This window comes from Diabrotica virgifera, chromosome 10, assembly GCF_917563875.1.
Source record: "Diabrotica virgifera virgifera chromosome 10, PGI_DIABVI_V3a".
NCBI lineage: Eukaryota > Metazoa > Arthropoda > Insecta > Coleoptera > Chrysomelidae > Diabrotica > Diabrotica virgifera.
The window spans coordinates 43,752,478-43,765,150 of record NC_065452.1 but is presented as its reverse complement, the minus strand read 5'-3'; the positions used below and the strand labels follow the sequence as shown (position 1 = coordinate 43,765,150).

General features: G+C 33.6%; 1 protein-coding gene across 2 annotated transcripts in view; it reads left to right on the top strand.

Moving 5' to 3' along the window:
* The window catches only part of LOC126878560 (rho GTPase-activating protein conundrum-like), a 195,362-nt gene that overhangs the window by 130,923 nt on the left and 51,766 nt on the right, over positions 1-12,673 (top strand). For both annotated transcript variants that reach the window (XM_050641345.1, XM_050641344.1), the window contains exon 3: positions 3,392-3,633. In XM_050641345.1, coding sequence (XP_050497302.1) covers positions 3,392-3,633 — 242 coding nt within the window. The remainder of the gene's footprint in view (positions 1-3,391; positions 3,634-12,673) is intronic.

Below are 12,673 nucleotides of genomic sequence, written 5' to 3'. Positions count from 1 at the left end.
GTAATTGTTTTATTATAAATACTGCGTCTGTTATAGACCACCCCTTTGTAAAACCTTGTTGTTCTTCGGCATTAATGATTTGCCTTTCTAATTTGTCCTTAAGAATACCCGTGAGAAGGTTCATCGTTATATTCCTCTGTAGTTTTTAGGCAAGTTTTTTGTCCCATTTTAAATATGAGGATTGTGATGCTCTTATGACATTCCTTTAGTGTTTCTGTTTCGTTTAAGATTTTGTTAAATAGTTGCGTTAGTTTACTTGCAAGTTCAGTTCCAATGGTGGAAAAGATTATGGTGATTAGCCGCACATATTATGCAGTACCGGCAAAAACAATCTTTACAAAGTGAATAAAACGCATAAGTCAGAAGAATTATTTTAATTTTACAAATTAATACTTTGCCATATCAATTTACTATTTTAATTGAGAATAAGCCACAAAATGGGTTTATTCCCCCAGCTAAAATAATGAATTGATATGACAAAGTGTTAATTTGTAAAATTAAAATAATAATTCTTATGATTCATGCGTTATATCGGTTATATTCACTTTGTCAAGATTTTTTTGTCGGCGTTGTAATATAATACAGCTCAAACAAAATATAGTATATCACCTGTGACCTGTGTTTGTGTTCCAACTTTTTTTTTCTTGAATTTTGGACCTTGTTAGGGGCGGAAATCGGAAAATTTTCCCTTTTTCCCTTCTTGTAGATGTGCCACGATATTATACAGGGTGATTGATTAGTGTGAGGAAGCTCAGTATATCTGTAATGGTAAAAATTACAAAAAAAATATTGACAAAAATTGTAGGCAGCTTTAAACTCCACATTTTAAAATTAGTTACAATCTTACAGGGTGATCTATTGCAACCATAGTTTTTTAATAATTGTTAAAAATTATAAAACATACTCGTTTTCATATTATCCGTTAAATCAAATACAGGGTAAGTCAAAACGCAAGTAAATTATTTTCTTGGTAATTTTAAATAGAACACCCTGTATTTTATATCACTATCGAAAAGTACTAATATCGTACTTCAAATTTTATGAAGTACTCCCTATACCTAAAGTTATCAGTTTTCTAGATATTTTTATTTTTCCATCGAAAGTATTAATTTGGTAGATATTTTAACGTTTACCAATAATTATTGTGAGTTGGCCATGATTGATTTGTCAGCAACTGACAGTTTGATATTATTGTTTATTAATTCAGTAACGAAATAACGACACAGAAAAGAAGACAATTTATTTCAAATAAAATTTATAAAAAATAACCGACGGAAAATTAAAAAAAATAATAATAACAACACATAGAAAAGTAAAAAACAACAGTAATTTTAACTTATCTTCTTATCAAAATGTTCAAAATGACCTCCCAAAACATCTATGCATACTTGAAAGCGGTCATTGAAAAAGTTGCTTACATTACTAAGCATTTGTAAAGAAATAATTTGAAATGCAATTCGGATTATATTTTTCATATCATCCCTTGTTGTTGGAGGTATTTTATATACTTCGTTTTTAACGTAACCCCAAAAAAATGAGTCCATTTTATTGAAATCTGGTGACCTTGGAAGCCACCTTACCGGTCCATCCCTTCCGATCCATCTTTCACCAAACTGATCATTAAGTTCACCACCTACTAATTCGTTGTGGTGCGCAGGAGCACCGTCATGTAGAAACCACATTTGTTCACGTATATTAAGTGAAACCTCTTCTAATAATATCGGTAACTGATTTATGATAAAATCTAAATAAATCTAACCATTTAAGTTATCTTTAAAAAAATATGGTCCTACTACATGGTTACCGACAATACCTCCCCACACATTTAGATACCATCTTGTTTGACTATGTGTTACTATGTGGTATGGACCGGATTACTTGTTGAATAGTAGTGAAAGTTATGCCTATTAACAGAACCGTTTCGATGGAATGTAGCTTCATCTCCAAATAGGACATAATCAAAAAAATCTCTCTGCTAATTAATTTTTTCTAAGGCCCATTCACAAAATACTATTCGTTTCTGAAAATCATCAATATTTAATTCTTGGTGCTTTTGAATATGATAAGGGTGCATTTTGTTTTTAGATAGAATGTTTTGAACAGAGTAGTAACTAAGTTCTTGTTCATTGGAAATACTCCTTATACTTGTGTGTGGGTTTTCTGTAACTGCCATGAACACATTTCGTTTTTTTCTGTCACACTAGTTTTTGTTCGTTCATGTTTTATTTTTCATAATTCACTGAACCAGTGCGGTTAAATCAATCTTTCAATTTTTCAAATGTATCTTGTCTAGGTTGCCGCCTATCTGGAAACCGTTCTTGATAAATTCTAGCTGATAGTAATAGTAATGAATTTTTATTTCATTCCCCCAAAATATAGATCATATCTACCATTTCATCAGAAGTAAAATTAATTATTGCTAATTTAAATTGAATTAATTAGTGAATTACTAAATAATAATTGTTGCTAATTTACGGTGTATCCAAATACTGAATTAATAAACAATAATGTCAAACTCTCAGTTTCTGACAAATCAATCATGGCCAACTCACAATAATTATTGGTAAACGTTAAAATATCGACCAAATTAATACTTTGATGGAAAAATAAAAATATCTAGAAAACTGATAACTTTAGGTATAGAGAGTACTTCATAAAATTTGAAGTACGATATTAGTACTTTTCGATAGTGATATAAAATACAGGGTGTTCTATTTAAAATTACCAAGAAAATAATGTACTTGCGTTTTGACTTACCCTGTATTTGATTTAACGAAAATTATGAAAACGAATATGTTTTATAATTTTTAATAATTATTAAAAAACTATGGTTGCAATAGATCAATGTTCCTATACTTCTTTTTAATTATACAGGGAGTTAAACTTGATACGACTTTCAGGTAATATTGGTTATAACTTTTTAAATACCCGGTATAACATAATAAAACTTTACATTGTTGTGATGTGGAAGTGAAGCAGATTTCAAATTTAAAATAAAATACAGGGTGTTCCATTTAAAAAAACAAAAGTTTGGTCTGCCACCATCTTATGGAACACCCTGTAAGATTGTAACTAATTTTAAAATGTGGAGTTTAAAGCTGCCTACAATTTTTGTCAATAACATTTTTTGTAATTTTTACTATAACAGATCTACTGAGCTTCCTCACACTAATCAATCACCCTGTATATACGTGTCTATGTATATTTGCGTAATTTTACTTTAGATCATCCTGTATACCTACATGATGTCAATATAATTTCTAATAAATCAAATACCGCCTATCCTCGCATCCCATCAACACGCTAGAAAAACCTACCTGTTTCATTGTTGTATAATGTTCTTTTTGTACCTATATCTCTTCTAATCTAATAACCCCTCTTTAAATTTCAGAAGCCGAACAGGCGACTGACTTCCTTCAGAATGCGGGACTCGGAGACCTCTCAAAGCTCTACCAGCAGGGCAAAGAGATAACCGAAAATGTGATCAAAAATTCCGTTCATCAAAGGAATCTGAGCGAGAAACAGGCCCAGACTATTCGATCTCGAGTGAGGATTCTAAATCAAACATTGAGGAGTCGACAACCACGAAGAAAACAAAGACAGGACATTCGAGACATTTCTTGGAATGCTGAGGTATTTTTGACACGATTTAAGATTTATAATATATTAACGATGTTGCCAGATTTGTATATTTCGGAAAAAAGTTGTTCAAACATGTCACCTACAAATTTTAAATGAGAAAAATAAGTAACATACTTAATCAATAAATATATCACCATATCGGTACTATCTACTTTAAAAATAAATATTAATCTGACCATTTTATTAGGGTTGCTTTCAAAATTGTTGAATTGCGTGTTTAATATAATTTGAGACACGTGCATCGGTTTTTTCATTACGTACTCAAGGGCAGATCCAGAGAGGGGGCCATGGCCCCCTCCGAGAAAAATATAAATATATATTTATATACCATCATTTTGGCTGCAATATTTGGAAAAACATTTCGATGCGATTTGATTGGATTAAGGAGAACAGTGCCTACGTTCCTTCTGATGAAGCTCCAATAAGAGCAGAAAATTGCAGTTAAAGGGACTGGCTGCACTCCTTATTCTAATTAAAAAGTAAGATTGTTTTTCCTTCGTATTGCAGCCGAATATATAAAAATGGTACACACATTTTTATTATAAATATATATTTTTGCAGTCCAAATGTCTTTAGTTTCAAACATATACTATATAATTAGGTTCAAAGTGCAAATTATTACTGTGTCATATTTTACAGAGGACCGACGTATCCCACGTGGAAAAGCTTTCTCTAAATTTGAGATACATACAGAGAGCGGCTAAATTATGGAATAAATTAATTTTATCTAAAATGGACCACTTTGGAGAAAAATCGCGAAACAGGTCGATTTTTATTTTTAAATTACAATTTTTTTGCATATATTTCATACTAGTGACGTCATCAATCTGGGCGTGATGACGTAATCAATGATTTTTTTAAATGGGAATAGGGGTCGTGTGGCACCTCATTTGAAACGGTGTTCAATTCTCTATCCAGTAATATAAATAATAATATCATTATTTATAGAGGGTGACCAAAAAAATAATTTTTGAATTAAATTAATTGACGCAAAAAGAAGAATGTATGTAATTTATTTAACTAAAAATACATTGTATTGCTGTCAGTAAATAGAAAAAAAAATGCTTATTTCACAAATAAACATTTCTTTTCGCTTAAATTAAATCACAAACAGCCTCCCACCTACCACTTGGCAGTTTGAACATTTAATTTAAGCGAAAAGCAATGTTTATTTGCCAAATAAACATTATTTCCTATTTTCTGAAAGTGATAGAATGTATTTTGAGTTAAATAAATTGCATACATTCTTCTTTTTTCGTCAATTAATTTAATTCAAAAATTTATTTTTTGGCCACCCTGTATAAATAATGATATTAATGTTTATATTATTGAATAGAGAATGGAACACCCTTTCAAATGAGGTGCCACACGGCACCTATTCTCATTTAAAAAAATCATCGATTACGTCATCACGCCCAGATGAATGACGTCACTAGTATGAAATATATGCCAAAAAATTGTAATTTAAAAATCAAAATCGACCTGTTTCGGGATTTTTCTCCAAAGTCGTCCATTTTAGAGAAAATTAATTTATTCCATAATTTAGCCCTTCTCTGTATACAATAACAACATTCGTGAAGACTTTTGTCAAGTTGATTGACGCTTATGAGAACAAAAATAATTAGTAAAACTTACAGTTGTAGAGTAATGAGCTCTGAAGCGGTCGGTGCAGTAACAGAAATAAAAAAGATCGCAACAAATGCAGTAAGATGTCCTTGCTTGAATTACTTATATGTTCAACAACTCCCTTTCAACTTTTATTAATGTATCGTCCATCAGAAACACAGTGGGAACAATGAAGTCAGTAATATCATTTTTAACATGTCAGCCTAGCGAAATCAAGTTTTAAAACTGAAACTCTGACAAAATTTAACAAGTTTATGTGAAACAAGATGGGCTGAGCGCCATGAAAGCTTAATCCAGTTCAAATCTGGCATTTTACAAGACTGCTACACTTGCATCAACATTCTTTATGCACATCTGAGTTTCTAGTATCAATGATGTCACTGATTGACAAACTAAAATTAATATTGCCATTAAGACGACTTCTACAAACAAAATCTCTTGATGCTAACCTGGCGACTAAGGCTGTTTCCAATAGATACCATGTCGACTTTGAAAGACAGAAGATCCAACTGCGAAGACAGTTTTAGTAAAATCTTTACCGAAGTTAAAGATTTAGCAGACGAATTGGCTGTTAAAGTGAAGTTACCTAGATTTGTGGTCAGACAGACTAAGAGAGCCAATCATTCAGGTGGACCAGAAGAATATTACAGGCATTCAATTTACATACCTCTTCTAGGCAATGTTTTTATCAATTTAACGTCAAGACTACATAATATCACCTCATTGGAATGTTTGTGGCTACGGGGCATTATTCCCACACTCCTAACTGATTCCCAAGGAGAAAAAGAAGTGGATTTATTAAAAGATTTGAAGAAAGTAGTTGAAAAGTTTTCACCTATCATGGACATTGGTAATACACAGAAAAACATTATCCTATTGCCAGATGAAGTAACAAAGGGACCGTTCAAGTATTACGTAAGGCTGGTTGGGGGGGGGGGGGGGGTCAAAAATCTTCAAAAATTGCGTTACGCAATAGTTAAACGCCCATTAGAGTGTTACGTAGGGGGGAGGGGGGTCAAATATCTTCAAAAATCTCGTTACGTAATACTTAAACGCTCCCAAAGTTGCTTGACGTTTGTGACGCAAATGTCTTTATGACATTTAAAGTACTATATGAAAAGTGCCTTAAACACACCATTCTAACTCTAATTTTTAAAAATTTTCCCCAGAAAAGTATCCCAAAAAAAATTTATGGCCCCTCCCGAAAATCGGTCCTGGATCCGCCCTTGTACGTACTTATCAATTTCTGACGCCTCATAATAAAACCAATCTTCTTCTTGTGGTGCTGTCTCCTTTAGTGGAGGTTAGCGATTACACTAGCAAATCTATCTCTGTCCAATGCGGCTCTAAACAAAGATGTTGAATCAAGACCGGTCCAGTCACTGATGTTTCTAAGTCATGAAATCTGGCGCCTACCGAGACCCCGTTTTCCTACAGTCTTACCCTGGATGATCAGTTGCGGGAGGCGGTACTTTTCGTTTTTCATTATGTGTCCCAGGTAGCTAACTTTTCGAACTTTGATGATCTTCAGTAGCCTTTCTGTACCTATTCTTCTTAGAACATTTTTGTTGGTGGCGTGGGTTATCCAAGGTATTTTCAAGATTCTCTTATAAAGCCAAGCGTTCAAAGGCTTCTAACTTATTGATCAGCGTTATGTTGAGTGTCTAGACCTCCGTTCCATACAAAAGTATTGACCATACATAGCAATGCAGAAAACGACATCTAAGGCTGATATAGAGTTAGGTAAAAGTAGTTTGTAATTAGTTAGTAATTAATTATAAAGAAATTTCATTGTCAGTTTCAAATTAATTAATTGTTATGCAATGCGACCAGGATTAGATCCTAGATGCCTGGTCATAATGTAAAAATAAAAGATGAAGAAAAAAAAAAAAAAAAAAAAAAAAAAAAAAAAAAGATGTCTAGACCTCCGTTCCATACAAAAGTATTGACCATACATAGCAATGCAGAAAACGACATCTAAGGCTCTAACGACATATTAATGCTACTGTTACAAAATAAGCTTTTCATTTTGATAAAGCCTAAATGCATGATCATAACTAAATCAGCACACGCAAACATCCAATTAACTAATGAAGATACTGTGATTGAGAGTGTGGATAACTACAAATACTTAGGAACATGGATAACATCAAATGTAGACCAAATTAAAGAAATTAAGACACGTATTGAATATTGAAATAGCACGTGCATCATTCATTAAACTTAAAAAGTTTGTTTGTTGTCGGGATATAAGGTTAGAACTACGCCTAAGCATGCTTCGATGTTACGTGTTCTCTACTCGTCTTTATGGCTTGGAAGCGTGGACGTTGAAACCATCCATTTGAATAAGTTGGCCGCCTTTGAATTGTGGTGTTACAGAAGAATCCTACGAATATCATGGATTCAAAGAATGTCGAACGTGGAAGTAACTAGAAGGATAGGAAATCAACCGAAAATAATACTAACTATCAAAAGACGAAAACTTTAGTACTTGGGACATGTGATGAGAGGGTAAAAATACTCATTATTACAACTTATTATGCAAGGTAAAATCCGAGGAAAGCGAAATGTGGGAAGACGAAGAACATCCTGGCTTAAGAACTTACGGGAATGGTTCGAATGCAGTAGTGCAGAGGTATTTAGAGTGGCAGTCAACAGGGTCCGCATTGCCATGATGATTTCCAACCTTCGATAGAAGATGGAACTTAAAGAAGAAGAAGAAGAAAGCCTTGTTGGACTACCTCTATTCTTGCTCTTACGTCTTGTTTATAATCAAGTTGATTGTTGAACTAACAGCCAAGATATTTGTATTTTATTTTATTAATAAAATCGCATCAGCCAAATTGGCTATTAGCGAAACAATAGTAGCGGACAATAATTTTTATTACATTTGTATGTTTAGATATTGTATAAAATGTTAATTGAACTTAGGAAACTCTTTAAATTTGACATATTGCACTGTAGACCTAAAATATCACTTAGTTTGTTTGGAATGTTGTACAACATGCGCTTTGGCGTTAATGCTGCACATTTCTCCAATAAATGTTTGATTTTTAACTTTTCTTCACAGTTGTCACACCTTGGTTCTTGTTTGTCGGAAAACACATGACTATTAATTAATCGCGTATGACCCAATCGGAGTCGCGTTAATAATACCTGGTCTCTCCGACTTGTTGGTAATGTTGGCCAGGGCACAGAATAAATAACCACACAGAAGCGAAACTCCTGCCGAAAACGGTAACATAATTTTCATGCTCATGTGTCAACGTAACTGGTGCAACCTCACTTTTGCGACTGACGTGAAGTTGTTTATAGTTAAATTTTATATTTATATAATATGTTTTATTTTATATTTTATTTATGTTTTATAGTTAAATTTTATATTTCATATTTAATTATTAACTACTTGTCAAAAATATTACCTAATTTGGAATGGTCTATTCCTTAGAACATCAAGTTCTATTCTGTAACTGGTGCACAAGGTCAAATATTTCGGTCCCAACAAAATCAATGGAAACGACAGTCAGATTCGCTTCTGTGTGGTTATTTATTCTGTGGCCAGGGTTTTATCGATTTTTTAATTTCGCGTAGCTTGGCCGATGACACTTTCCACTTTTCTTCCCACATATACCGCACTTTACGTTTGACCGCCGCTTTCACATCCGCACACGTATATGTTTCCATACAGTCCGCACTATCACTAGTTGCAGCTTCTTTTGCAGCGTTGTCTGCCTCTTCATTTCCTTGAGTTCCAATATGGGATGGTATCCAGACGAATATGATAATTTTTCCATTCTGTTGAGCGGTATGAACTTCTTGTTTTATTTTGATGACCAAAGGATTAGATGGGTAGACAATGGACATATTGGATTGACTGTACAGAAATTAGAGAGTCTGTGAGTATGATATTTGTGGTATTACTGGATGTGTTGACAGCAAGGGTGGCCTGGTATAGAGTAAATGGAGTACTTTGAAGGGAGTTTATATTTATTTATTGATGTTGGGGTTATGACTGCAGCACCAGTGCCTTCATTTGATTTAGATGCATCGGTGTATACACGTGTTTACTCCTGGTAGTTGTGAAGTATATCATTGAAGGCGGATTTGATTAACTGTGGGTTTGTTGAATGTTTATCGAAAGAAATGAGGTGTGTTATGCACTGAGGGTTCTTTATTTGCCACGGAGGAATTGAGGACAATTGGGAAGGAAAACATTCTGGGAACGTGTAGTTTAATTGATTTAAGTAGTTCTTGAGTAGAAGGATTTGGCCGTTCTTGGTTTATTTATGAAGAGATTTGGGAACTATTTTGTAAAACAATTTTGTATAGTAGGGTTTTTTGAGTTACACCTGATTTTTGTGGCGTATGCTACACTTAAATAAACTCTTCTGTCTTCTAAGGAGGGTTCTCCAACTTCACAATACAGACTTTCGATTGGTGTTGTGCGAAAAGCTCCAGATATTATACGTAAAGCGAGATTGTGAAGACTGACAAGTTTTTTTAGCAGCGTCTTAGCCGCTGTAGAATACACAGTAGACCCATAATCTAATTTTGATCTGATTAATGTTCTGTATAACATTAAAAGTGTTTGGCGATCCGCACCCCATTCTTTATTGGCCAGAGTTTTTAGAAGATTTAGTCGCTTGTGACAAGATAACATCAGATTTGTTATATGAAGTTTAGATATTTGTATTGGTTTACGTATTCCAATCAAACCAATGCGTCGTTATAACAGTAACACATGTTCAATATCACCTAAGACTTTTTAAATTGTATTTGATCCATATTGGATCCATACAGAGTTGTTACAATCTTTAGATAATGAGATCACCTCATTTTTAAACAGTATATACATCAGTAGAGAGTTACCGGACCACTGGCTAGAACCAGTATTTGATAGAGAGAGATTAGAGAAAGCCACATATTATATTACTATTTCAATGCTTAGGCTTAGCTGATTTGGACACCTTTGCTATTATTTGTAAGTCCTTTTTTTCTATGTTTTTTATCTTTAGAATTTGGACTAATTTTTCTTAGTTTGTCGAATGTTTTTTCATAATCAACGTAACAAACATTCACGTCCACATTCATATCCATTAATCTTTGAGCTACCACATTAAGAGCAAATAACGCCTCTGTGGTTCCTAGTCCGTTCCATTCTTCTAGTTTTTTATTTATATGACCATGTCACAGTATATAGAGGTTCCCTCTTTATACTGTGACCATGTATTATTTTCAAGAATAATTTGAGGAGTTCACTTATTAATGCTATTGTTATGTATTCACTGCAGTCTTTAGCGTTTGTATTTTTAGGGATGTGGAGAGTGACCATTGTTTCGGTATGTTTCCTGTTTTGTACAATGTATTAAACAAGTCTACAATAATGCCTAAGGTTTCATCATTTATGTATTTTAAGCTTTCTACTGAGGTTTGGTCTCGACCTACTGCTTTACCATTTTTGTTGTTTTTAATACCATAGAATCAAAACCTGCTAGATGCATGTTTTGAAATTTTGTCAGGAGGCTAAAAAACATTAAAAATGTAAGTTTCCAAAAAGTATTCGGCATTTCTCAATCAAAGGGGCATCAATAAATATAAAATGACACACTATCATTTTTCTGCATGCCCCTTACATCTTCAGAAATTTGTACTTTTAGTTTGGATTTAGCAGAATGATTTGCTGAATTATGAATTTGATGGGCTCAATTTAAATATACACTTACTCCGTATCCTTTTTATTATTAAAACGGCAGACATTGATGATTGTTTACAAATAATCTCGATATCACCTGTGGAATATAAGATCTAGCAACGTTGTAATCTCTTTTTGTGGTAGGAGTGTAGTTCCGGAAATAAAACCCTATTTTTAAATTCGGATCTTCAAGAATATCAGCATCAGTCAAGTCAGTAAGAATTTGATGATCGTTAAGAACTGATCACTCGTTTCTGTGGATCAAAAAAGCAAGTGCATGGACTGCTCTGATATTTTTTAAAAGTAATTTTATTTTTATCTACAAGGGATGCATATTTTTTAAATTTTTGCTTTATATAGAGGATTCTTTATATGTTGAATTATCTGTTTTTGTGATTTGTGGTTTAGAGTTTGTGAAAATTGTTTATTTCATATCACTGGATCTCCCAAAGTGTTATTTTTTCAGTGAATAATGTATCTAGTGTCTTTTATTTTGTCAATTGTCAAATATTTTTATTGTGGTTAATTTGCTTTTAAAGTTTTTGCTATAAATACAAGGTAATTTATCAGGCGTAATATATTGTGTCAGCATTACGTCTCCTTACACAACAAGTAGGCTCTGGATTAATTGACCATTCTCCTCCATCTCTTCTTGTCCATTGCTTTCATTCTCCAATTTGTGATGTTGAGTCTTTCTAGATCCTCTTCTACATCCATTTTCCACCTTGTTCTGGGTCGAACTCTTCTCGGACGTCCTCCTATTGTAGTTGACCGTGGCATTTTCGGTAGTCTACCCTCTGGATGTGTCCTAGTCATCCTAGTTGTTTGAGTCTTATTACTCCTAGTATGCTGGGCTCCCCATATAACTCTCTCAGATCTTTATTTGTTCCTCTGATCCAAACGCAGTTCTCCATTTTTCCTCCAAATATTCTCCTTGGTACTTTTCGTTCCCAAATCTGCACCATTTCTTCTGGTATGTGCAGTACCGGCGCTAGGGTATAAGGCGCTCGCCTGCAAAACTAGCATAGGCGCCCTTCGGTTTCTTTTAAATTAGTATTTTGTATAGTACCAGCAGAAAAATGCTCATTTTGGCGCCCCCCCCCAAACAGGGGCGCCCACCTGCAGTGCATCCCTTGCAGGCCCGTTATCGCCGGCCCTGGGTCTGTGCATTCCATGTATTATGTTTTTATGCCATTAATATACAGTCCTTTTTATGGCCTTTTCTTTTAATTCTTTAGTTATCCCTATCACTTCCTGTTTGCTTCTTGCTACTATTGACTAGCGAACACCAGGCATTGATGCATTTTATGATATATAATTCCTTTTCTATTTATATTAGCTTCCCGCAGCACGTTTTCCAGGAGGAGACTAAAGAGAATAAATGAAAATGGATAGCCTTGCCTTACTCCTTAATTTACTATCATAGGAAGTTGTCTGATATTTTGTTATTTACTTTTACTTGGTTTTCTGTTTTTCGTAGTTTTAGTTGTAATATTTTTTTTGCTGTTTATTTCTAGTTTTTCAAGTGATTTATACATTTTCTTCCTTTTTTACTTTATTACATGCTTGTTTAAAGTCTATAAATAATAACATAGTCGGTTTTTGGAACTAATAGCTTTCCTCTAGTATCTCTTTCAGCAAGAAAATCTATTCTCTTGTGCTTCTTCCTTGTGTAAAACCCACCTGGTATTCACCAATTATATCTTCCATTGT